Genomic DNA, 24,186 nt, shown 5'->3' with positions numbered 1-24,186 from the left:
ATGGGTTGAATAGCATGTACTACAACTACAATCATACTTATGTGAGTCACATGAGTAAAGGATATGTATGGTAATAGTTTAATGTTTAAACTATTTTGTACCTTTTTTAATCAGCACTTAAACCTTATACTCAGTGTTTTGTTTCAAACCCAGTGTGTTGGAGAACAGAACCAACATTACTGCTTACTGCACTGACTGAGTACTGCCTTTGTATTGACATTGTATTATAGAATAAGTCTGGTGATCTTCTATATTTTTCTTATTGTCAACAAATTAACAGATCCCATAAAAAGACAAAACTCAACAAAGAACTATACTAGTATCAACAAGTATTGTCTTTGGAGTCAAAGCCTGATATTGTTTATGCCTCTGTGTCATAGATAAAGCTGAAATGATTGGTTGATTAACTGACAAGTCGATCGATAGAATATTCATCTGCACCTATTTTGATAATTCATTCATTCAGTTTTTTTAGGTAAAAACGCCAGAAAATCACTCGTTCCAACTTCAACATTGCCAATATTTGCTGGTTTTGTTAGTTTGCAATGACAGTGAATTGGATATCTTTGGGTTTTGGACTTCTGGTCAACTTGGACTTGGAATTGTGATGGACATTTTCCATCATTTTCTGGCATTCTATAGACTAGAACGACTAATTAATCATTTGATCATTTAAATAATTGTTTTAGCCCTAGTATTACAACTCAATGTGTCTAAAAACTGTAAATAAATTTAGAACACATCAGTGAGGCACACCATTGCACAGAATGACATAATCCTTCGTTACCATGAACTTGAAACTAGTCTATTTTGACTCAAACCCATTCACACCTCCTGCTGTTGTAAATACCCACTAGAGCACTACTGTGTATTTATCTGTAGTAGTCCCCAAACAAATGCAGTGTTTACTGCAGTTTGACTAAAGTTTACTAAAATCTACAGACAACTAGATCTCTTCTGCACCTGTTTAGGGGGGCAACACTGATATCGACCTGACAAGGGCTTTAATCAGGCAGTAAGTGAAAACACCTGTGTGGGTGTGCAAACCTTTAAGGATTTACAGTACAACTTCAGTTGATACAAATGGGCTTGAGTGCCACAGACAGCGTAGAGAAGATGGAACACATATAGAGAAACAGTGACGTATAGTTGCTTTGGGTCTTGTTAATAATAAGAAAAATATAAAATAACACGAGCCATAAACTTTAATATTTAATTATACCTCAATATTGGAAACTGACTTTGTGCTCTGCATCCAGCAGGCGGAGGCTTCTCGGCCGGGTCTCGCGGTGTTACGCCGGCATCGCGGTATTTGGGTCATGTGGCACTTAGTTGAAACGTGTGATCGCAGTCTTTTTCCTGAGGTGACTGAGCAGAGCAGACACGTACTGCGTGCTGCTGCAGAGATTTACTAATCATGGTAAGAGAAGTGGTGCTGGGTGTAATTTCAAAGGTTGTCATTGTAGGATACAGTCGAAGACTCTTTGAGATTATCGATGCTTTAAAAATAGAAATGGCTATTTTCATATATTTACTATTGTGCAGTTGAAGGCCTTTCGACGTAAGTGGAGCCACCCATGTGGCTAACGTTAGCAGCAATATACGTCTCTAATTTAAACTACTTGGGCTGCCACTATAGATGGTGAACATTGGTAGCTTTGTACGTCGCAGTCAAACAGGGTTTTTACTTTTAGCGGCTGAACATCTTTTGATTATTTAGTGTTTCACGGCTAACGTTAGCTGGGCTGCTAGCATAAGTTAGCTTCGCTGCACTTTCCGGCACGGGCCCAGGTCAACACGTGGGTTCATGACGACAACGTGGTTGCGTCTAAAAGTTATGGTAGTGTTACGCCAGTAAGCTAAAGTAAGAATCAACGCCTATGAATAATTAATGCGTTTAAATTCAGTATTGCATGCTTGACCTAAAATAACGTAGCTACTAAGAATTTCGTGTAACGCTAACGCCTCAACGGCTACCACGTGGAGACCGGTAAACGCGCAATACTACACTTTTTACATTTGCTGTTCTGGTTATAGATGGTACCTTTTTTAGTGACGGTAGTTGAAGTCTGGTTCTTCCTTCGGCAGGTGCTGCTGCACGTGTTGTTCGAGCATGCGGCGGGCTACGCGCTGTACGCCGTCAAAGAGGTGGAGGAGATCGGCATGCTGCTGCCTCAGGTGGGTCTTTTGTCCCCGCTGCTTTTTGCTGTTTTAATCTGTTCCCCACGTGCAGCAGAGGTAAACGTGTATGTGCGTTACAGGTGGAGCAGAGTGTGCTGAACATTGGAAAGTTCAACAGCATGGTGAGCCTGGCTGCCTTCTTCCCCTTCAAGTCGGCCCAGGCTGCTCTGGAGAACATGAATGCTATTTCTGAAGGCAAGCTGACTTCCTACTGAATGGCTGTATTAGTGTCCTCAGTTGTAATGATGTTTTATAATCTGTCAATCCACTGAGTTACTGTGCTGACAAATGAATGTAAACCCTGAACATCTGAGGAAAGCCTTTTGAAATGCAGCAGTGGTTGAATATGCCAACCTGACAACACTAAAGAAATTGATATCGTTTTTGTTCATAATTGTTGTAGTTTAAGGATAATTGATAAGTTGGCAGTAGCCCAACAATTTACTGTTAAACATTTTTATCAGGCAGACAAAATGCAATGGATATAAGATTAATCTGAAGTTTGTCAAACTGCTTTGCTGCAGAATCTTAAGTTTCATTTCAACCAAGTGCATACATATAAATAGGTAATCTCCCCTCCTTCACTTGCAGGCGTGGTTCATGCTGACCTAAAGTTGTTCCTAGAGACAAATCTGCCCCTCTCTGGTAAGAAGAAAGCTGTGTTGGGGGTTTCAGATGCCAAGATTGGAGCAGCTTTACAAGAAGAGTTCAGCCTTTCCATCCAGACTGGCGGGGTGGTGGCAGAGATAACCAGAGGTGAGCAGACCACTTGCCTGTGATTCATGTACTCTGTTTGGGAAGGGCATGCTTTTTGTCTTGAGAATCTTAGTATTTTGGAAATAATACAGCCTGTTGTGATGCGAGTTTGTGATCCTGAAACTCATGAAGGTTCATACTGAAAATCTGAACAGCCGCTGATCACATGCTGTTCTGCTACTGTTCCATTTAACTCCAACAACCCCCCTTTTTTAATGTGTTATCTGTCCTGTCAGGTGTGCGTCTGCACTTCCATTCCCTGGTGAAGGGTCTGACTGCCCAGGCTGCCTCCAAGGCACAGCTGGGTCTCGGTCACAGCTACTCCAGAGCTAAAGTAAAGTTCAATGTCAACAGGGTAGACAACATGATCATCCAGTCCATCGCTCTGTTGGATCAGCTGGACAAAGACATCAACACTTTCTCCATGCGTGTCCGGTAGGGTACCCTTTATCACACCACTAAAATCACCAAGGCGTGTGCTTCTGATATTACAAGGTGGCTTCATGTCTTTTTTCCCCCCCCATCAATCTTTGCCTTGTCTGCAGCGAATGGTATGGTTACCACTTTCCAGAGCTGATCAAGATTGTACCAGACAACTCTATGTACTGTCGCCTGGCTCAGCTCATTGGAAACAGGAAGGAGTTGTCAGAAGAGAATCTGGAGAGCCTGGAAGAGGTGGTGATGGACAGTGCCAAGGCTCAGGCCATCCTGGATGCATCGCGCTCCTCCATGGGTCAGCAAACAATGTTTTTCATTCTTTAGACATTAACAAACAAGCGTAAAGATGTGTTGATTGTACTTTGACATCTATGCACAACAGTCATTTGCGGACTCATTAAAAGCACATTTGTGACTTAATACCACAACATGCCCCTTATTTGCTCACCTTGGATCAATAATTGTCCTTGGTGCCTAACACAGGGGGGCAGAGTAGCTCTCCCATAAACCTGTAGTGAAGGCACAAATCCTCACTGCGGATCCTGTCGGGAGAAACAAAGGCACGTTGCATTTGAGATGACCAGTGTAAAAGTGTTGATTGAACTGCACCAAGTGCGTGAGTAGTAGTATCCCTCTGCTCAACAATTTTCTTGTTCTTCTCCAGGTATGGACATCTCTCCCATTGACTTGATCAACATCGAGAGATTCTCCGATCGTGTAGTGTCTCTGGCCGCCTATCGACTGGAGCTGCAGGAGTACCTGCGTTCCAAGATGAGCCAGGTGGCTCCAAATCTAGCAGCCTTAATCGGAGAAGTGGTAAGTAACAGTTGTGGGTTTTTTTAATGTTTAATTGGACCAATGATGTTATACCAAAATCTGTCAATCCACTGATACTATGTGATGACAAACCTATCCGGTGCTGATGGTCCTTAAATTATGTTCCCAGCTTCAAATCAATTCTTAAATAGAAGTTCCACTAGATCATTGTATGGCAGTGAGACTGACACTTCTTTTCTTTCAGGTGGGAGCTCGTCTGATCTCCCATGCCGGCAGTCTAACCAACCTGGCCAAGTACCCGGCCTCCACCGTTCAGATCCTGGGAGCAGAGAAGGCCCTGTTCAGGTACTGGGGCACCCCCTCCCTGCTGGGGAAAGAAGTGGCTGCAGTGATGGCAGGGCTGGGCTGGAGCAGAGCAGGGTGACCAGAGAAGACTAAACTCTGAAGTCTCCTCTGGAGTGATCCCTCTCGCCCTAATGCACTCCCACAGTCTGAGCGGCCACTCACAGCACTGAGGTAGAAAAGCTAGTTAAAGCCTTACTTTTTTTTTTTTTACTGAATTTTCTGAGACCTGCTAAATTGTGGAGACTGGAAACTTTACACACTGAATACAGCCACTCTTAAGTTAAATTGCGCCTTTCTTGAAAGTTTTGTATTAACATAGTGCCTGTTTCGCTTTAAAAAAACATGCATTTTGGTACAGTTGCAAGTTCAGACTTTCTCTTGTGCCTCTTGGATAATATTTCACCAACTGTTCATCCTGAAAGTGAATTCAACTGTATTTTCTCACAGAGCGCTTAAGACTCGTGGCAACACCCCCAAGTATGGGCTGATCTTCCACTCAACCTTTATTGGACGTGCTGCAGCCAAGAACAAAGGCCGCATCTCCAGATATCTGGCGAACAAGTGCACTATCGCCTCACGCATTGACTGTTTCTCTGGTGAGTGACGAGCCCTTGTGGAGTAATGTCCATGTTGGCTTACAATTCATGTGGCATAATTGCAATGATGCTCATATTTTTCGTCAACAGCATTCATCCCTTGGGTTGATGTTGATAAGCTACTTCCTGAGCAAAGCCAGATGTCAAGACACTTAAGCCTTATGTAATCTTCTGCTGGCTTTGATTTTTATTCACTTTCTTGCAGAGGTACCCACAAGTGTCTTTGGTGACAAGCTGCGTGCTCAGGTGGAAGAGCGCTTGTCTTTCTATGAGACGGGCGATGTGCCGCGGAAGAATGTGGATGTCATGAAAGAGGCTGTAAAAGAGGTGCGCTCAGAAAAATAACTTTGCTCAAGCTGCCGTATGTGAGAAGCTGGGTGGTATGCTCAACAGGACAATGATCAATTGTCTATTGTTGCCATGGTGTTTAGATATACTCATAAGTTCATAGTCTGTCAATGCTGTGAATGATGAAAAGTCTTTCCCTGACATCACTGAGGGTAGATACTGATTTAATGAGCCTGACGCAGCATTGGTCTTAAGAAGAAAACCTGATGTTTTCGCCCTCACTGTAATTACAAGTTGTTTTTTTTCTCTCTCTCGTCTTAGGCTACTGATGTTGCAGCCGAGATCAAGCGGAAACTGGAGAAGAAGGAAAAGAAACGCAAGAAGCGTGAAAAGAAGTTGCAAGAAGCAAACGGTGAAGACAACGGTGAAGCTGAGGTAATCTTTTATTTAAGTATCTGGCCATGCATGTTTTGATTTGAGGTTTGACCCACTGGTGGTCCTGTCTCAGTGTACGACATGCTATATCAGCCTGACTCCGAACCATTGGCTGGTCCTAAACAATGGACTTGATCACTGAAGTGAGTCAGATATTGCATCCACTTAAAGGATATCATGTTTAAGGCTAGCTTGTAGTGTAAAAAAGTAATTTACCTTTCCCTGACCATGTTTGACATCCGTGCAGGTGGAAAATGGAGAAGCAGACACCCCCATAGTGAAGAAGAAAAAGAAGAAACAAGCGGCCGAGGAGATGGAGGTCCAAGCAGAGGAGAACGGAGCAGATGACACCCCAGCAAAGAAGAAAAAGAAGAGAAAAGCTGAGGAGGTAGAGGAAGTTGTTGCCACAGATAATGGTGCAGAGGAAACTGATACTCCAGCCAAGAAGAAAAAGAAACAAAAGACTGAGACCATGGATGCAGAGGAGGCCCCAGAAACACCAGTGTCCGAGAAGAAAAAGAAGAAGAAGAAAAAAGAGACTGTAGATGAGTGAATGTGGTCAAAGACTGAATCTTTATTTTTGTGTACAGTTTATTTTTATTCATTTTACTCTGAAGCTAGGTCATGTAAGCAGCTTTATGTTCTGTTTTTGTTATTTTTTTGGGCAACCTCAAAGCAGGTTAGACTGCAAAGACATGCTTATAACTGTGCCTTGAAGTCAGTGAAATTTACTTGTACTTCTGTAAATACATTGTATATCAATTAAACTTTTTGTCATGTAAAAACATAGTCTCACTTGTTTTGGGATCTCCAGTATCAGATGTTGATTTAAAGACTTAACTGTAGACTATTCTCACATAATTTGACTAGTGCATCAGCAGTACTTTAGCTATTTGTACCTCACATCCCATACAGTGTCTTAAACGCTTCTTAAAATGTCAGGCTTCTTTAAGCCACCAAACTCACTACTGTCTTGGGGGACAATTTGCCTCAGCAGAAAGATGGGCCCATAATTCAGACTGATTCTGAGAAGTGGAGTTATCACACTGGCAAAATGCCAATTAATTTTAGTTTCGACTTTCTGGACGATCACGGTACACACTGATGTCAGAACACGAGAACAAATTATTTCAAAGCCTCTGTAACACGATGTCTGCAGTAGGCGATTTGTTACTAAAGCTCACTGACACAAATAACATGAGGGTGAGAATTTCTAATGTTGCCTTTGTGTGAGAAAAAGGCTCCTCTGTGCAGACTGTTGTGAATTCATGACGTCTCTGTGAAAGCCTTTTGTCAGCAAAGGTGAAGCTAACAACATGAATGATGGTGGCTCTGCTCTATTTAAGTCAAGTACCAGCCTCACCTGGCAGCGAATATTAATTAATGTCACGAGCTACACCTGTGGGTGTGAAGTCATGACGTTCCTCCCACGTGCAGTCTTGTAATCCATGTAACTGAACACCTGTGTGGGTTTTGCTGAACGTGTTTGTGACTTCAATGTGTGGCTGCCTGTGAATTGACTCACACTTGGTGAGTTAGAACAGGAGACAACACGAGACAGACTCGGGTGACACTTAAATGTACGTTTTGGGGGAGAAAAAAAAGCTATTTCAATGACAGGAAAATGCCATTGACGAAGACTATGAGAAGTTGACACCAACAGTAAAAGATACAAATTAGCTTAAAGCTTAACATTAGCTAAACAGCGCCACAGCCTCGAAATTGACTGTTCAGCTCACCTCATAGAGTTCAACAGCTATAAAGCTTTATTGGAGCTGTATAATGGTATGAAAAGCATCCACATACTCCAATAAATGAATATTGGAAAAATTGATACTTTTCCCATCACAAACCTGAACGACAAGGAAACACTGGCGGCTCCGCGCAGTTGCAGTATTATCGGATTGGACCGCAGCTGAACATAAGCAAGACAAAAGCAGCCGATTGCGGACTAAGCCTCCTCTGACCCCTGTATCCATCCAGAGGAAGATGTCGAGGTGGTTCACTCCTATAAATACCTCGGGATTACCTGGACAGGTTGGACTTGGCTGGGAGGGAACACAGGGGCCCCCTGTCTACAAGAGCCTGAGCCGGATCTACTTCCTGCGGAGGCCTCGACGTCTGCAACAAGATGCTGCAGTGATTTGAGGAGTTGTTGAGCTGGTGTTCCGACAGGATTGTGCTGTGGATTGTTTTTGTTATTTTGACTCACTCTCTATACTTCACATCAACTGAATAGTGAAAAAAGAACGAATTAGTAATTGAATAAAACAACTGAATGTGCTGCTCCTGTGTTGTTAGATTGCATGTTTTCCAGTCATTTTATCTTTGAGCATCAGATATTAATACCACTGACACTTCAAGATACATTTCTGGCACCTTAACATGCACAGCCTGTTGACTGTCCCCAAGAGTCCATGCTGTACCAAACATTTTCATGTGTTTACTTGATGCCTTGACTATTCTGCCTGGGAAAACTTTGGCTCATGATGGATTAGTATATATTCCATGTTAATGAAACTTGTGGGTCTGAATCCAGAAAAAAACAACGTGGTTGATAAATATTGATGCCAGACCCATACAATATGCTCATAACTTTTAATTTGGACAACAAGGATTAAACCAATGTTAAAATGACATCAAATCCAAGGCCTGGCTGGTCAAACCAACCAACTAGTAAGAGTTGAGGAATGAGAGACAGATGGAGGGAAATGGGGCAAAAAAGAAAAGTCAAGCTATCAACTCAAGTCACCCTCAATATAAGGATTCACAGATGCAGGAGACCAAAGTTACAAAAACTTATTTCCTCTAAAATAAAAAAAGGCCTTTGCCGTAAAAATGATGTGTAGAATCTATGTACATCATTCTCAATTCATGTATGCATACAAAAAAATCCACATCGCAAGATGCTTGTGTTCAAGTATATTCACCAACTCCATCTCCATGATTTAGCATTCTCATCTTTCCACATTTTTTTTGAAATAAAATGTCCTTCAAAATAAAAACAAAATGCAGAAAACCACATTTTATGTCCTACCAATACATATATACTGTATAAATACATACATAAATATATTTTACATACAACAGCCATAAATTTGAAAAGGGGATATACAGAGCAAAGGGTGGGGGGGTGGTAGTGTGTGTTTTAGCTTGTATTGTAAAATGGTTTGTCCCTCTATGATCTCGTCAGTCAGATACGCAGGTGTGGTGCTGTGTGGTGTTGTCTGTCCACACGCGCGCACACACACACACACACACAACGTAGATGTAGCCATCTCAGTTGGCCCAGTAGGGGGAGCTGCCGTAGCTCGACTTGTTGACTTGGCTCTTCTGCTGCAGGCTGCTGGACTGGCCACGCTGGCTAGGACCACCCTGAACATGGAAAGACATGCGTGTAAACGTCTGAGAAACTCTCAGCAGTGAAACCTGTGCAACTGCTGGAAAAATATCTGCGAGTGCTACCTGTCCATCCTGAGCTAGATGGTGGTGCAGCAGCTGCGAGTGTGGTTGCTGGTGAGGCAGGATGTGGAGGAATGGGGCCGGTGCATAGCCTCCAGGAGCTGCTCCAGGGTTCAGAGGCCCCGGACCCCCCAGTGCTGATGGCAGGCTGAAGGGAGGAGGGGTCCCTGCATGGAAACCCTGCTTATCAAAAGACTGCAGAATAAAAAGGATGCATTAAACTCAAACTTGATTATTTATTATTATAAACAACAACTGTACAGCAAGGCAACAGGGTGGGTGGGGGGTTTGAGGCTCACCTGGGTCTTATTGTAAACACTTCCACTGATATCTGGCACACCCGAGTTACTGGACGTCACTGAGACGCCTAGCAGAATGACAGCAACAACATTAACACATTACAATTCCAAAACTACTTTAAAAATCAAAATTTAAAAAAGGTATGAGAAACAGTGAGTGTTTTTTTTCTTCTGACCTTTCCCGGGCCCAGTAGCAGCAGATTTGGCTTGTGCCTGTGAGGAGGAGTTGTATCCTTTACTGTAGTCCACGCCTGCTGGGCCCGCTGTCAGCTCCTCATACCCTGGACAGAAAAACATCAACTCAGAATTCAAAACAATACACACTATTTCCTGTGCAAAAAAATCCAAATAATAATAATCATAATAATAATACATTGGGAATTAACCCAGAATCCAATTAATTTCCCAAACTGTAAACATTATTTTTAACCTAAATGTATTGGTGTGCTCACTAACCTGAGCTGAAGGTGTGCTGGCCATAACCGCTGGGCTGCTGCTGTGTCTGCTGCTGGAAGGGGCTAGCCGAGGGGTTTCCCAGACCAAGGCCCATACTGTGCTGCTTGGCTGAGGCTGGTCCCGGACCCCCGGGAGGAACAAACATGGTGGGTCCATACTGGAAGGCAGCAGCACTGGGTACGGCACCGGGCACCCCAGGGTAGTAAGGCAGGCCTGTGTAGCTGTAGCCTGGAGGCAGAAAAGCCTGCTGACTGCTGTGGTGCTGCGGCTGGCCCTGGGGCTGAGGTTGGGCCTGAGGAGGCTGAGGCTGGGCCTGGCTCTGTCCTTGGCTCTGGCCCTGGGGAGGCTGCGGGGCCGCCAGGCTTGTAGGGGGTGCCGGGGAGGTGGAGTCATTCCTGCCAAACTTTGTGACTTCACCTGTCAAACAGGGGAGGTGTCAGATGAGAACAAAACACTGGATTTTAGGATTTTCGACAAGGCTAGCAAAGGGTTAAGCTGTTTTACCTGAGTAGGGGTTGTTGGCTAGGCTTCCGTCTCTGCCAGAGAGAGTCGCTGTGGGGCCAGGGAATGTGATTCCATAGTAATCCTGCAAAGAGGGCTAAAGGGGCAGAAGAGGATCAGGAGAGCCATTCAACAACCAAACAAGCTAAAAAACTTGAGTGAGGACTAGAGAAGAAGCAAAGAGCTGTGTGGTGCTGAGGCTCACCATTGGCAGTCTGGACTGGAGCATATGGAGGTCTTCGTAGCCATATATCTGCTGTGAAACGCAAGACAGGTACAGTCAGCTTGTAAAATGGCAAAATGTGCCAAAATAAAAACTGGAAAAATTAATGTAGTTTAAGAACAAAATTACAGCTGACAACTGAACTAAATAAGTAATCCACAATGATTCTAGATCCTGAAGGGCTACTTACTGGGTATGCTGGTAGCAGCCCCCCTGGGCCCATGATATACTGGTTGGGCAGTAGAGGAGGCACTCCCTGGGACAGGTTAGGAGGAGCTTTACCTGTCAATACGATGGCACAACAGCTATCACTTTCATGTACTTTTGTGACGAAACAGCAACAATTCCAACTATTTGGATTTGGATCATTGTGGGAGCACAACAATGAGAGAAAACAACCAATCACACATCAACATTCCCAGTGTCTTAGGTGTGTGTACCAGTGGCGGAGGAGAGCAGGGGTGTGGTCCTTGGGGCAGAGAGGTTGGACGTGGCAGTAGCTCCATTGGAGCCAAGTCCCAGCACTGTGCTGGTGGCGGCAATGCCACCGACTGCGCTGCTCATGTTGCCCATGTTGGCCAGGTGGCTGATGCTGCTGCTGCTACTGTTGCTGCTGTTGTGGGTCGAATGGAGTGCTGAGGCTGAGGGCTGCGATGACGTGTAGGAGCCAGAGGAAGGAGCCAGAGAGCTCACGCTGCTGCTGTCAACACTGGTGTACTGAGGACAGAGAGGAAGGAGGAGATGGGTTCAATTTTAAATAAGTCTGTTTTTCAGGTTTCATTTGGCAGTGCATGCATGCATTTATATACTGCAGATGAGGGGGTACCTTTTCTACATGGCGGTCACCCAGGTGGGATAGGACCATTTACCCTCCACATTTTTATGGCATTAATCGTGTTTTAATTGTCCTCTTTTATACTTGCATGGAGTGCAAGCTTTGTGAATCAGCATGAATATAATCAGTCATCTGCTGGAATATTTGAATTTTTTATCAAAAATGTAGTCAAGAAATTCAATATTTTTGTGATTCCGGCCGTTCTCTCTTGAAATAGGCACTAAATGTCTTGATCACCTTAATTGTGGCTGTGACTGTGATTTTAGATGGTATTCAGTGTCTTGTATGAACATGGTTGCATGTAACGTAATACTGATAATGCTGAAACCATGCAGCTTTATGTGGCATTCAACAGATTCAGCTGTTAGGTGACTTAACCTTTGTAATGATATGCAACCAAACAGAAGGTTTTAGTAATCATACTTGTGGAAGACGAGACAGGTACTTACAGCAAGAGAGCTGGAGCCCAGAGCTGAAACTGAGGAATGACTGCTGACATGGCTGTAGAGGGAAGGCAGAGAGAAAAGAGTGATGATCCGTGAACTGCTGTGGTAGTGACAACTTCATAATATTTTAGTTTGTGCACTGCTACTCTTCTCAATTCAATAACTACGCTTATTTTTTTGTTGGATGCAAGAGACCATTTTTAACATTAAGAAAGTACCACTTTCAAAAAGGTTGTAAACAAAGTCTGCCATGTGTATGCGTGTTACCTGTTGAGAGAGTTGAGCTGGCTGGCTGAGGGCAGGTCCTGTGCCAGGTTGGAGAGTGTGGAGCTGTGTGCGGGCAGCGTAGATGGTAAGTGGGAGGAGGGTGCTGAGGCACCGTTGGCGCTGATGTTCAGAGACGGCGACTCTGGCTTTGGTGTGGAGGACGCTGATGAAGCTGGGAGGAGTAGGAAAGAAAAGGTCTTCATTTGTAATACACTCAAAATAGCACAGCCTAAGAAAGATGGCTGTCGGTAGACAATTACGATAGAGAGAGTATGCATTGAACAAATAAATCAGTAGTTGGTAACTTACTGTCTAGAGCAGCAGAGGTCCTTACACCATTCAGACCATTCTGGTGATAAGAAAATGAAGCTCAGTGTTTGCGTATTCCCGTGGTTCTCAAACTTTTTCTATCTTAGCAAAATAGCATCAGAGCACTTTTGTTTCTTTGTGTCACCACATTCATGCAACTTTAGGCCTGCTCAACATCGACGCACCCCCCCTGCAGTTAAATTAATGTATTTGAAAACAAGGACATTACAACTTAAAATTTCACAGACAATTTGTCAGACAGTTTCCCAACAACGGGCTGATCCTCAAGGGACCGTTGACCATTGACCAGATGTGCGATATCTATCTATCTATCTATCTATCTACTACTTGAACAACAATATTTTTACCCTCATGGAATATATTTGAAATTTAATGATTTCTCATCTTAGTCAAATACAAAAGTTAAAAGCCCTAAAGGGCAGGATGGATCTGTTGGCTTTTCCTACTCACCATGACTGGCCCCGTGGCCTCTTTGCTCTGGGAAAAGGCCAGTCGTGTGTGAGGGGGCATGGTCCCATCGTAACCCCCTCCCACAGAGAAGTGAGAGGAGGGTACAGAGGAGGGGGCGGTGGAGGTTGACGAAGAAGAGGAGGGAGGATTGGTGGAGCTGGCAGTCCCTAATGAGGAGGGAGGGAGGCTGGGCAACGCCACCGAGGTGGAGTGATATACTGGCTCTGATGAGGAGAGGGGCAGAGGCAGGGCAACGGAGAGAGGGCTGCCCAGCGACTCACTGCAAGACAACAGCAGGGGGAGGAGAAGAAGAAGTTATAAGATGAAATTAGTCCAGATGAGAAATCCTTGAAGAGAAGGATTTAGTGTACTATAATCATTATGAATCATTTTTGGTATGCGTCTTTTATATCTGATCTGTAGTGTTTTAGAATGAATCTCTTCAAATGCACAGTTTCTGTAGTAATATACAGTGCATCCGGAAAGTATTCACAGCGCTTCACTTTTTCCACATTTTGTTATGTTGCAGCCTTATACCAAAATGGATTAAATTCATTTTTTCCCTCAAAATTCTACACACAACACCCCATAATGACAATGTGAAAAAAGTTTTTGAGATTTTTGCAAATTTATTAAAAATAAAAAACCTGAGAAATCACATGTACATAAGTATTCACAGCCTTTGCTCAATACTTTGTTGATGCACCTTTGGCAGCAATTACAGCCTCAAGTCTTTTTGAATATGATGCCACAAGCTTGGCACACCTATCTTTGGGCAGTTTCACCCATTCCTCTTTGCAGCACCTCTCAAGCTCCATCAGGTTGGATGGGAAGCGTCGGTGCACAGCCATTTTCAGATCTCTCCAGAGATGTTCAATCGGATTCAAGTCTGGGCTCTGGCTGGGCCACTCAAGGACATTCACAGAGTTGTCCTGAAGCCACTCCTTTGATATCTTGGCTGTGTGCTTAGGGTCGTTGTCCTGCTGAAAGATAAACCGTCGCCCCAGTCTGAGGTCAAGAGCGCTCTGGAGCAGGTTTTCATCCAGGATGTCTCTGTACTTTGCTGCATTCATCTTTCCCTCTATCCTGACTAGTCTCCCAGTTCCTGCCGCTGAAAAACATCCCCACAGCATGATGCTGCCACCACCATGCTTCACTGTAGGGATGGTATTGGCCTGGTGATGAGCGGTGCCTGGTTTCCTCCAAACGTGACGCCTGGCATTCACACCAAAGAGTTCAATCTTTGTCTCATCAGACCAGAGAATTTTGTTTCTCATGGTCTGAGAGTCCTTCAGGTGCCTTTTGGCAAACTCCAGGCGGGCTGCTATGTGCCTTTTACTAAGGAGTGGCTTCCGTCTGGCCACTCTACCATACAGGCCTGATTGGTGGATTGCTGCAGAGATGGTTGTCCTTCTGGAAGGTTCTCCTCTCTCCACAGAGGAACTCTGGAGCTCTGACAGAGTGACCATCGGGTTCTTGGTCACCTCCCTGACTAAGGCCCTTCTCCCCCGATTACTCAGTTTAGATGGCCGGCCAGCTCTAGGAAGAGTCCTGGTGGTTCCGAACTTCTTCCACTTACGGATGATGGAGGCCACTGTGCTCATTGGGACCTTCAAAGCAGCAGAAATTTTTCTGTAACCTTCCCCAGATTTGTGCCTCGAGACAATCCTGTCTCGGAGGTCTACAGACAATTCCTTTGACTTCATGCTTGGTTTGTGCTCTGACATGCACTGTCAACTGTGGGACCTTATATAGACAGGTGTGTGCCTTTCCAAATCATGTCCAATCAACTGAATTTACCACAGGTGGACTCCAATTAAGCTGCAGAAACATCTCAAGGATGATCAGTGGAAACAGGATGCACCTGAGCTCAATTTTGAGCTTCATGGCAAAGGCTGTGAATACTTATGTACATGTGATTTCTTAGTTTTTTATTTTTAATAAATTTGCAAAAATTTCAAAAAAACTTTTTTCACATTGTCATTATGGGGTGTTGTGTGTAGAATTTTGAGGAAAAAAATTAATTTAATCCATTTTGGAATAAGGGTGTAACATAACAAAATGTGGAAAAAGTGAAGCGCCGTGAATACTTTCCGGATGCACTGTATATATATATATATATATATATTAAGAGATGCAACTGGAAAGTCAGCAGTGACAGTACCTGAGCGGTTTGGAGTACAGGCTTGTCTGGCTCTGTGTCCCTGGTCCTGGTGCAGGTGGTGCTGGGGCAGGGGCCGGCGTGGACTCCCTGGACGCCGCACTCACGCAATTGTCCACAACTCCGAACTCTGGTAATGCAGACTCCGAGCCAAAGTCCAGCGCGCCAAACTGGAGGTTTAGTCCGGGGACGTCAGCCGAGCCTGGCATCTCTACCGCCGTGGAGGGGATCTGCCAGGAAGGAGGGAACACAGGACCATAATACTAAGTTCATATAACTATTTGTATTTGGTCATTGTTGCTTTGATGATAAAGCTGCAGACTCTCAGAATCCCAAACCCTAACCCTAACCCACACACATCCACCCCTACCTTCGATGTGGGAGGTATCCTTCGTTTCTGGCCTTTGAGCTGTGCCCGTTGCTGCTGTGGTGTACTGCTGCCCTGAGGGTCCAGCCCTGCGCCGGGGGCAGGAGGTTTAGCACCAGCAGCAGCCATCACCGGGCCTGCCTGTGCTGGCGTGCTGATGTGCTGGGGAGCAGGTGAGGCTGAAGCAGGGGGCGCTTGTTGTTGCGATGGAGGACTGGGTTGACGTGCCAGAGGCAAGGAGGGGCCGGTGTGCCTCTGAACCAGCTGGCTCAGCACAAGAGAAGGCTCTGGCTGCAGGCCAAACTCACCTGCAGATGCACAAAAACACACAGGTCAAGGATTTCAAAAAAAAAACCCAGACAGACTTGCATGCTTGACCGTCCCACATGAACACTTACGGCTGAACTGCGAGGACAGCGAGGTGGTGTTGGATTCTGAAGCCTTTATGTCCCAGCTAGATGAGGAGGGTGGAGGTACAGGTGCTCCCAGGCCTGGCAGTCGGCCAATGGAGGCGTTACTCCCTTGAGTGCTGGCAGGAGGCGCGGCCTGGGATGAGGGTAGCGGACCCAAGCCAGGACCCTTCAGCTGTTCCAGTATCTGAGCTCCGGCGCTGGGCTGAGTCCTTTTGGCCTGGCCCAGGTCCCCGAAACCAGCTCCCAGAACTGACGACTGGCACAGACAGGAGGAGAGAGTGTAATCTTCAGTCTTTGTTTCTGTGTGTGTGTTTATTTACATGTGATAGAAGAAGGAATGGGTATGAAAAAGCATCTGTTTTTACCAGAGCAGCATGTGCGTAGCTTGTGCTACTGGTGGCGTTGCGACTGGGGGGCGGCTGCTGTTGCTGCTGCGGTGGCTGGTGGTGGTGGTGGGAGTTGGTGAAGACCAGACTCTGAGAGGAAGAGGAGGAAGGTGGTTCTCTTCCTCCACCCACAGGCTTCTGCAGCAGAGAGGCGAGGTCCAGACTAACACAGAAACAGTTGGTAAAATCAATTAGAAAATGCTTGCAAGACACCAAGCACTGTTGCACAAAATAGTTGTAAAATTAAGTTACACTGAAATAAGAGATCTATGATGAACCAGTTACTGACCTTTGCCCAGGTGTGATGTGGTTCTCAGCAGCAGGTGCACATGAGGAGGTGAACACTTTGGTCTCTGAGAGCTGCAGGAACACACAAAAACACAAAAGATACAAAATGTTTTAAATATACACCCAAACATTTCATTGTGATTGACAAACTTCTCTGGTCATGTGCGACCCTTTGTGTCAACTCACACTAACATCCTCACTCCAGTCCTCAGGTGCCCAGTCTTCGAAGGTACTCCGCCAGGCAACTAGAGGACAATCAATCAGTCACACAGTTCAAACACAGGTGGGATGAGCCGGTGAACAAGAGGCAGGATGCCTGTAGCTTATGTACATTTGCATGACATACACAGAGCTACATAGTACTTTCTGCTCAATACACTGAATGTATTTGTTCATCACAGAATTGCCTTCAAAGGTCAAGAGTGGCATGAAGAGCTCACCTGTCCCATCTGTGCTGTTGTTGGCCACCGTGTCCCACATCTCCGATTGAGTGGTACCGGTCCCAGACTCTGAGGTATAGTCTGCAGGATTGAAGGTCCTGGGGGAGAAGAGAGATATTTTTAGTTACACAGCAATAAACTAAAAGGGGCAGAAATTGGTTGACAGTGCGTGAAATCAGATTTAGTTAATTGTTTCCCCAACAAACATTATCTGGAGTAATACTGTTTATCATCTCTACTATTCATTTGTCAAAGCTCCCATTAGAAGAGGGATGACTTTGCTTTGGCCTTGGGGTTTCTGGTGCTGTTTAGAAGCTTAGGTGGGATACGTTTATTATTTTCTTAAGATACCACATCTGAATGGGACTAGTGACTACAGACTCCATCTTTTAGGAGCAAACACAAAGCTATGGAAAAATGCACCACTAATTCAGAGGCCAAATCCAAACAAGCAAAATTAACATTTCCTGGCCTGAAAAACACTCTGGTCCTGATTAATTTACACCTAAAAGTATGTGAAAACTCCCTGTGAGTGTGAGTGTGTTGCCACCATACCCCATGCCCTGGGCGGAGAACCGGCTCCCTGCTGGTGCCCTGCCTCTACCTCGACCTCCAGATCCTGCATAACATTCACCCAAAAGTCAACAACATCCACTCAAGTGTTGGGCGTACTGACAGCGCTTCAATGTGCATCTGCTCACCGCGGCCACCTCTGACCCTCCGACCTCGATCCGAACCTCTGTCCACTGGTGTCACCTCCACGCCATTCTCCTCTGGACGGGCTGTTTGTGGACAAACAGCACATGCACACAAAAATGAGAAAAGAAACTATAACAGTATAATGTAATCAAACATGATACTGAGACGCTACAGAAGAGACAAGGGGCTCTGAACTAGATTTAAAGTCATGTGAAGTTTAGACTCCATACCCTGTCGGCTGCGACTGGCCCCTTTGCCCTTGCGGCTGGCAGCCGCACGGCCCTTGCTAGCCTCCCTCTCTCCTTTCTTCTCCCTGTTCTCCTTGTTCTCCTTGCTTTCTGATGGACCCTCCTTCACCAGGGGCTTCTTCTTCCCTACTGTCTCCCATGAGGTCTAAACACACAACAGGAGTGACAGGACAGAGAAGAAATACAATTAAAAACCCCAGAAAGAATCAATTAAAACATGCAACAACAGCAAAATAAAACAAGTTGCAGGATTAGTGAAATTGGAGCACAAACTTAAAAACTATAAAACAAGATAAACACTGACAAATTGCTTCAATGAGCACAGCAGGCAGTGCAGCTTAAATCTAAAAAATATATTTCTTTGCCTTTATTTCAGAGACATTTCCCAGACACTGCAGTAGACTGCGGTTGTTTGAAAACTGCATTTGAACTTGTGTATTTTGTTCAAGAGGATAAAGAGACACTATACCAAACACTACAGGGCACAATAAAAACATTTCTGGAAACGGTTACAGAAAAGCTGTGATGCAGGCTATTTTTTGACCAACAGTATGTACTTAAGTGTGCACTACTACGCAGCTGTGTTATGTAAGAAAAACAATATCAGACAAATGCTTGTAATTGGTAGATATTCAATATTAAATGACTCCGATTGAAATTAAGGGCAAAAAAACTTTCCTAAAACATACTGATTATAACTATACAGTCCCTTCAATTAGTTAATTATGTAATAGGCCACTCTTCTCTTGTGCTACACCAGCAGAAGAAAACTCACTAAGTAAGCATTCCTTTTGTTTATGACAGTTAAGATCTTGAAGAAAACAGTAGAAGCAGATGTAATCGGAGGGTTGCAGTATATACCATAACAGTAGAGACTTCACGTAAAGGGGAAAACCAGCTATTTGCTATTTTTGGATTTCCATGAAACCAAAACAACACCATGGGTAGCCGCCTGGCTGGCTGCCCTGCCCTACAGCCTCTCCTCGCCATCTGTGCTGGCTGGTATTCTTCAGAAATGTGGGGACACTTACTCACTCTGACTCGCAACACACAGGCAGAACAACACCCAAGTGTTTGCCAGACATTTGGTAGCCTGTTTGACTTTGCTCTCTGAGCAGTAGAGGGTAAAAATGGTGTACAATAGTGTGCCTTCATGCTACAAGTCCCTGATGTTAGAAAGAGAAATCTACTTAACAGTCAAGGTGGCAAAGGACAGCTCAGAGACTGATTTTAATAAGTGCCAGAATTTATTTACAACAGCACATACACAACAACGTTGTGTTTTTCACATTTGTCACATCTTCTGTGCATGTTACATAACTTGAAATCTAGCGGTGATGTGCAAAAGTGCTTTATTTTTTCTTAACTTAGAAAAGGGGCAAAGAGATATAAAATATCTTTCCATATTGTTTTTCCTGGCCATCGTGTTGAAAATGGAGCTGAAGCCTGACAGGGTGTCTACACAGTGCATTTCAGCTGCTTTTTTCACCATATGATTCTATTTTAAATCAATACAGCTGTCTTCACAGGCCAGCACACTGGCTTGCATTTCGCTTTACATGCATTTTAAAAGCAAAACTACAGTGATTGTGTATTGGCCTCCAAGTGCTGCTGAAACGTGGGTGACTACAAAGCAATACTCTCCCTGAATACATCCGATGTAGACACTGATGGAGTGATGCTTCATAGCCTCAGCAGGCATGGTGATAATCTACAGTGGTTAAGAAAATTCTACATGGTGACAGACCTCTGCTCAATATTGGGCGGTGGTGCTATACTAGGTATTTTGTGTGGTCACCAGATTCCACATGCTAATAATAATGATAAAGGTAAACGCTGTCCCGCCCTAACAGGTCCAACTAAACTAAGAAGAGTCATTGACATCAAACAGTCTTTATACGCCTACACAGTCCTAACAGGGCATCAGGCACAGTAAGTGAAAACACCTGTGTGCAGTTTGTGTGCCCTCACATCAACGAGCCAGCATGCACAATACCAGGACCACTTACTCTTGCTGTCACATGTCAAAACGTCTGCTGTGAAAAAGATGTATTTGATTTGTGGCAGCACAAGTACAATTTGAAATTTTGAGAATTAATGATTATTCTCACTTATTTTCACAGTCCATTTTTTTTTACCCCTCATACGTTTTCCAAATTTAAATTACACATCTCTGTAAAAACTGTTTTCATACAGGGCTGCAGAATATTCTGCCTTCCCAAAAAAATGAATCTATTCACATCGAAATAGGGAATTCATATAGTTGAAAATGAGATTAAATAAGAAACAATGTAATTTACCATGTCAGAGGTGCTCTCCAGGAGAAAGTTGATGGCTCTACTAACATCCTCATTGCAGTCGTGAAGCGCTACCATGCACTCATCCTGGTTCTTCCCAGTCACCTCCATGAGCTGGAAAAAGCAACACACACACACACAAGCATCAAATATGCATTTTTCATTTTCCACATTGACTCGTGGAACAGCTCAGCCTGACTCGGACAGTGAGCCTTGTATTGTCTGGCTAATGTGTTCCTCACCTGGTTAACTTTGTCCTCAAAGTCAGCATCATTCTTGTCATAAATCACCTGGGCGAGCCGGATCTGTTCAGCAGTAGCCTGCAACACAGAGACCAATAGGTAAAAGTTTGGTTAACAGGAGAAAAGAAAAAAAGGGAAACAACAAGGTAAATCCACTCAGTGGCCACTTTACTAGGTACACCTGTAACATTTAAAAGGTCCCATATTATGCTCATTTCAGCTCTACATTTTTATTCTGGGATTCCACTAGAGTAGCTTTGCATCATTCACAGTACAAAAAAGTCCTTATTTAGCTTCTACTGGCCCTTTGTGCATTCCCTCAGTTCACCCTCTGTCTGAAACAAGCCACTTTAGACAAACTGAACAACCTCTGAAAACTTGAAGAGTAGTCCTAAACAGAGCTGTCGAATAACTTAGGCAGACTGAGCGGGTGGATGAGTGTCCCTGTATTTGGTGGATGTGCTGTGCCTGGAGCAGAAGACCTGCTGGGGGCGTAGTTGAGTGCGGTGACTGTATAGCTGCGACATCACAACCTTACAGAAGTCCTGGTGACTTGTTTAAAAGGCACAGTTTCTGAATACGGGCTGTGTGCATTTCTGAGCTCGCGTTTTGATACTTTCACAGTATTTATACAGCACCTAGACCTGCTTTATAACCAAAAGTCATGGAAATCTCACTTTCTACAATATGGGACCTTTAATACAACAGCTTTGTCATAGATTCTACCTTTACAAAGACAATAATGTTCAGTTTTGATTGACATTGTCTGAAAGATATTAATTTAATATCTATTTAACTATATATTTATCATTGAGGGTGTAGTTTATAGTGGTGTTGACCTGAACAGTATTACATTGAGTGGTGTTTCTAATGTTTTGCCCACCCATTTACAAACATGTGGGGGGAAGAATATTACAAACACATGCAGTCCAGTACAACACCATCACTAACTATGACCTAGTAATAAACTTGTAGTTGAATCAACACCTGTCAGAGGGTTTTAACAAAAGCTTAACATTATAAGCTTCGTACAGGAAGAATTTGTCGCTGAGCTGTTGAACTGGGTTGTATAGATGTACCTAAAAGGATTAATGAAATTGTTAGCTTAGTTTTCATTGCCTGAAATCACTGACAACAAAGAAATGGCTACTAAGCAAGTGCCTCCTATTCTCGCAATTAAAAGTGAATGTAATATGTGGCCTTGATAAAAAAAAAAATTAAAAATCCTTTTCAATATTGACCAGGGACTTTTCCTTGCATAATGTGAGCACTGTGGTTTTGTTGGCATGGGTAGTCGTGTGCACACTGGTGTTTTGTCTCAACATTTCTGTGGCTGAGAGGAGTGTGCTTTCATTAAGTCTTTTCGTGTTCATGCGGTTGCGGCAGCTCACCTGTATCTGTTTCTGTGGTTGTGATGTGTGAGTGGCAGCAGGCAGCGCTTTTTCCCGAGGGCCCCGGGCCTTGTCGCCGCCCAGCGAGCTCATCATATACAGTATATACAAAACTCTGTATGTACAAAATAGAAAAATCTGCAAAAGGAAACAAGAAACCAGGAAGGATGAGTGAGGTTGACCAACAGTTCTTAAAACCACAGATTATGTTCAAAACACACACACTAAGTTCATTTACAATGTTGTTACAGCAGAGTGTCAATGCTTTCCCTTGTGTGCATACCTTGAAGGAAATAAAGGTTTAATACCAGAAATGTGTGTTGTGAGCATAGCTAAGCCTTATTGCACAATCATGAATACTGCCCTTATGGAGGCTTTAAGACACACAGTTGGTCTGGTGACAGAACAGCTTTGCTGAAAATCTAGGACAAGGAGGGAGAGCGACCCTGTGTCCTCTTACAAACAGCACAGACCACAGAGTGTGTGAGGCAGAACAATTACACACCCTGACCTCACATCCCCTCTAACTGCTAGATAGTTTACCACAACTAAGATTATATAAATACACACACACACACACACATCCGTAACACTTAACTACTGCAGTAAAACGCAGTAATATTCTGTGTGTATCTGACAACTGAGTCCTGTACAATTTGCACTTGCTGCAAATTGGGTATGATACCACACAACCAAGAATTAATAATTTTCAGTAGCAAATATTAAATGCTTAAAACACACAGACACAGACAGACAGACAGACAGACACACACACACACAGGGCTTAATCTATCTGTACATACAAAAGGTGATTGCTCAATACTGTAATATAATATGAATTGCAAACTTCGACTATGGTGTCCATTACTAGAATAATAACTACAGTTATAATAACTACTCCCCACTGACCTATTTGTTTTATGTCAGAGAACAATAGCAATCCAGTTTACAGTGTCTGAGTGACGATGGCGAATGCACTGCTGCCATTGGCTGCTGGACTGAACAAAGCTAAAGCAAAAGGACGAACTGGCTTTAAATGCAATTTCAGTGAAACATTTCAAGACGTATTTTATTAACTGAAGAACCCGAGGCGGCAGCAGCACTTTGTATTTAATAAATCAAACATTAACATATCATTACAAGTATCGACGGTATTAGACACAAACAATAACAAAACAATCTTGCAGTAACGTTAACTCTCCACATCTCAATTGTCCATCGCAGTAATTTGGGCATTCAGAAATGACAAATCAAATACCAGATAAGTAACATGTACGCGTTAACGTATATTAACATCTACCTGGTTACAGCTACCTAACTGACAATTTAGCAACAATTTATTTTAGTAATAGAGCAATCGGAGCGTTGTTTTGAACCAATGCTAACGGTAGCCCGTTGCTGTTAGGTTACTTATTTCTCGAGTCTGCATGTGTTAACACTAACGGTTGAGGTTGCATATTTATCTTGCAAAAACAAAATCAGATTCTCGTAACGTCGTTTTCGACTTAACACTGACCGACTTGGTGCTGTTGGTACTATGATCCCTTTGTCCCCGCTAGCATGAACTCAAGTTAGCTACTAACATGCTAATGCTGACACTACATCGTCGATACTGAACAAACGATGCGGTGGGGATGAGGCTAGCGTTAGCTAATGAAGCTATGTAGGTTAAATCTGGTCCAACTTGATAGCCAACGGCCGTCTAACTGGCGTGCTAAAGTCTTACATGTATTTATAGATCCGCACACTTATCTAACGATAGGCTCAGTTACATCAGGCATGTCCTCGACATCTAGACAACAGGCTAACCAGCTAACAACATAGCGTTAGCTGTATTAAATCTAAAGAAAAAGGCCTCGCAGCGGAGCACAATCCCATCCCGACATTGCTCGCCGGGAAACAAGACAACAGAAAAATTGCGAAAGACATCCCTCACAACCCCGTGTAAGCAGCGCAACGAAGCCAGCGACCAACAATTTCAGCGAAAATGCCCTTAAGTGTATGGTTTAAACGCGTTGAAATACAGAAACTGGACTTGAAAAACATGAGAAATTTGTTTTTGTTACCTGCTAACACGCTTCACTCGGCCAGCAGCAGACAAGGTGGTCACGTGACGTGCGCTGCCGCGGTGGATGCTCCGCTCTCCTCTCCGGGTCACAACTAACTTCT

General features: G+C 43.9%; 2 protein-coding genes and 2 non-coding genes across 5 annotated transcripts; 3 read left to right on the top strand and 1 right to left on the bottom strand.

The window, feature by feature from the left end:
- Positions 1 to 1,360: 1,360 nt before the first annotated feature.
- nop56 (NOP56 ribonucleoprotein homolog) lies at positions 1,361 to 6,595 on the top strand. Of its 2 annotated transcripts, none has more exons than XM_070902488.1 (12): positions 1,361 to 1,420; positions 2,089 to 2,178; positions 2,262 to 2,370; positions 2,767 to 2,937; positions 3,174 to 3,372; positions 3,483 to 3,670; positions 4,040 to 4,191; positions 4,397 to 4,497; positions 4,945 to 5,093; positions 5,299 to 5,420; positions 5,703 to 5,816; positions 6,064 to 6,595. In XM_070902488.1, the coding sequence occupies exons 1-12, from the start codon at positions 1,418 to 1,420 to the stop codon at positions 6,367 to 6,369; spliced, it is 1,704 nt and encodes a 567-aa protein (XP_070758589.1). In that variant the 5' UTR covers positions 1,361 to 1,417; the 3' UTR covers positions 6,370 to 6,595. The 2 variants fall into 2 exon arrangements, with proteins under 2 accessions (XP_070758589.1, XP_070758590.1); XM_070902489.1 differs by having other exon boundaries at positions 2,262 to 2,376; positions 2,773 to 2,937; positions 5,703 to 5,810.
- On the top strand, positions 3,816 to 3,935 carry LOC139283515 (small nucleolar RNA SNORA26). Its single transcript, XR_011597319.1, has one exon. It is a non-coding gene; the product is annotated as a small nucleolar RNA SNORA26 (small nucleolar RNA).
- LOC139283522 (small nucleolar RNA SNORD57) lies at positions 5,556 to 5,621 on the top strand. The gene has a single exon (XR_011597325.1). It is a non-coding gene; the product is annotated as a small nucleolar RNA SNORD57 (small nucleolar RNA).
- Positions 6,596 to 8,380: 1,785 nt separating the features above from the next.
- ubap2a (ubiquitin associated protein 2a) lies at positions 8,381 to 24,098 on the bottom strand. The gene is made up of 27 exons (XM_070902061.1): positions 24,084 to 24,098; positions 22,018 to 22,155; positions 20,627 to 20,704; positions 20,388 to 20,498; positions 18,070 to 18,232; positions 17,842 to 17,922; positions 17,696 to 17,759; positions 17,141 to 17,238; positions 16,887 to 16,945; positions 16,702 to 16,772; positions 16,392 to 16,575; positions 16,012 to 16,282; positions 15,617 to 15,921; positions 15,250 to 15,476; positions 13,086 to 13,365; positions 12,615 to 12,654; positions 12,306 to 12,477; positions 12,042 to 12,093; positions 11,198 to 11,474; positions 10,948 to 11,039; positions 10,740 to 10,790; positions 10,538 to 10,619; positions 10,034 to 10,450; positions 9,754 to 9,858; positions 9,578 to 9,645; positions 9,282 to 9,473; positions 8,381 to 9,191 (listed from the first exon to the last, which is right to left on the bottom strand). The coding sequence occupies exons 2-27, from the start codon at positions 22,111 to 22,113 to the stop codon at positions 9,096 to 9,098; spliced, it is 3,732 nt and encodes a 1,243-aa protein (XP_070758162.1). The 5' UTR covers positions 22,114 to 22,155; positions 24,084 to 24,098; the 3' UTR covers positions 8,381 to 9,095.
- Between the last annotated feature and the right edge of the window lie 88 nt (positions 24,099 to 24,186).

Source organism: Enoplosus armatus, chromosome 3 (genome assembly GCF_043641665.1).
Source record: "Enoplosus armatus isolate fEnoArm2 chromosome 3, fEnoArm2.hap1, whole genome shotgun sequence".
Taxonomy (NCBI): Eukaryota; Metazoa; Chordata; class Actinopteri; order Centrarchiformes; family Enoplosidae; genus Enoplosus; species Enoplosus armatus.
Note: the sequence above shows the minus strand (reverse complement) of the source record. Positions and strands in the feature narration are given on the sequence as shown.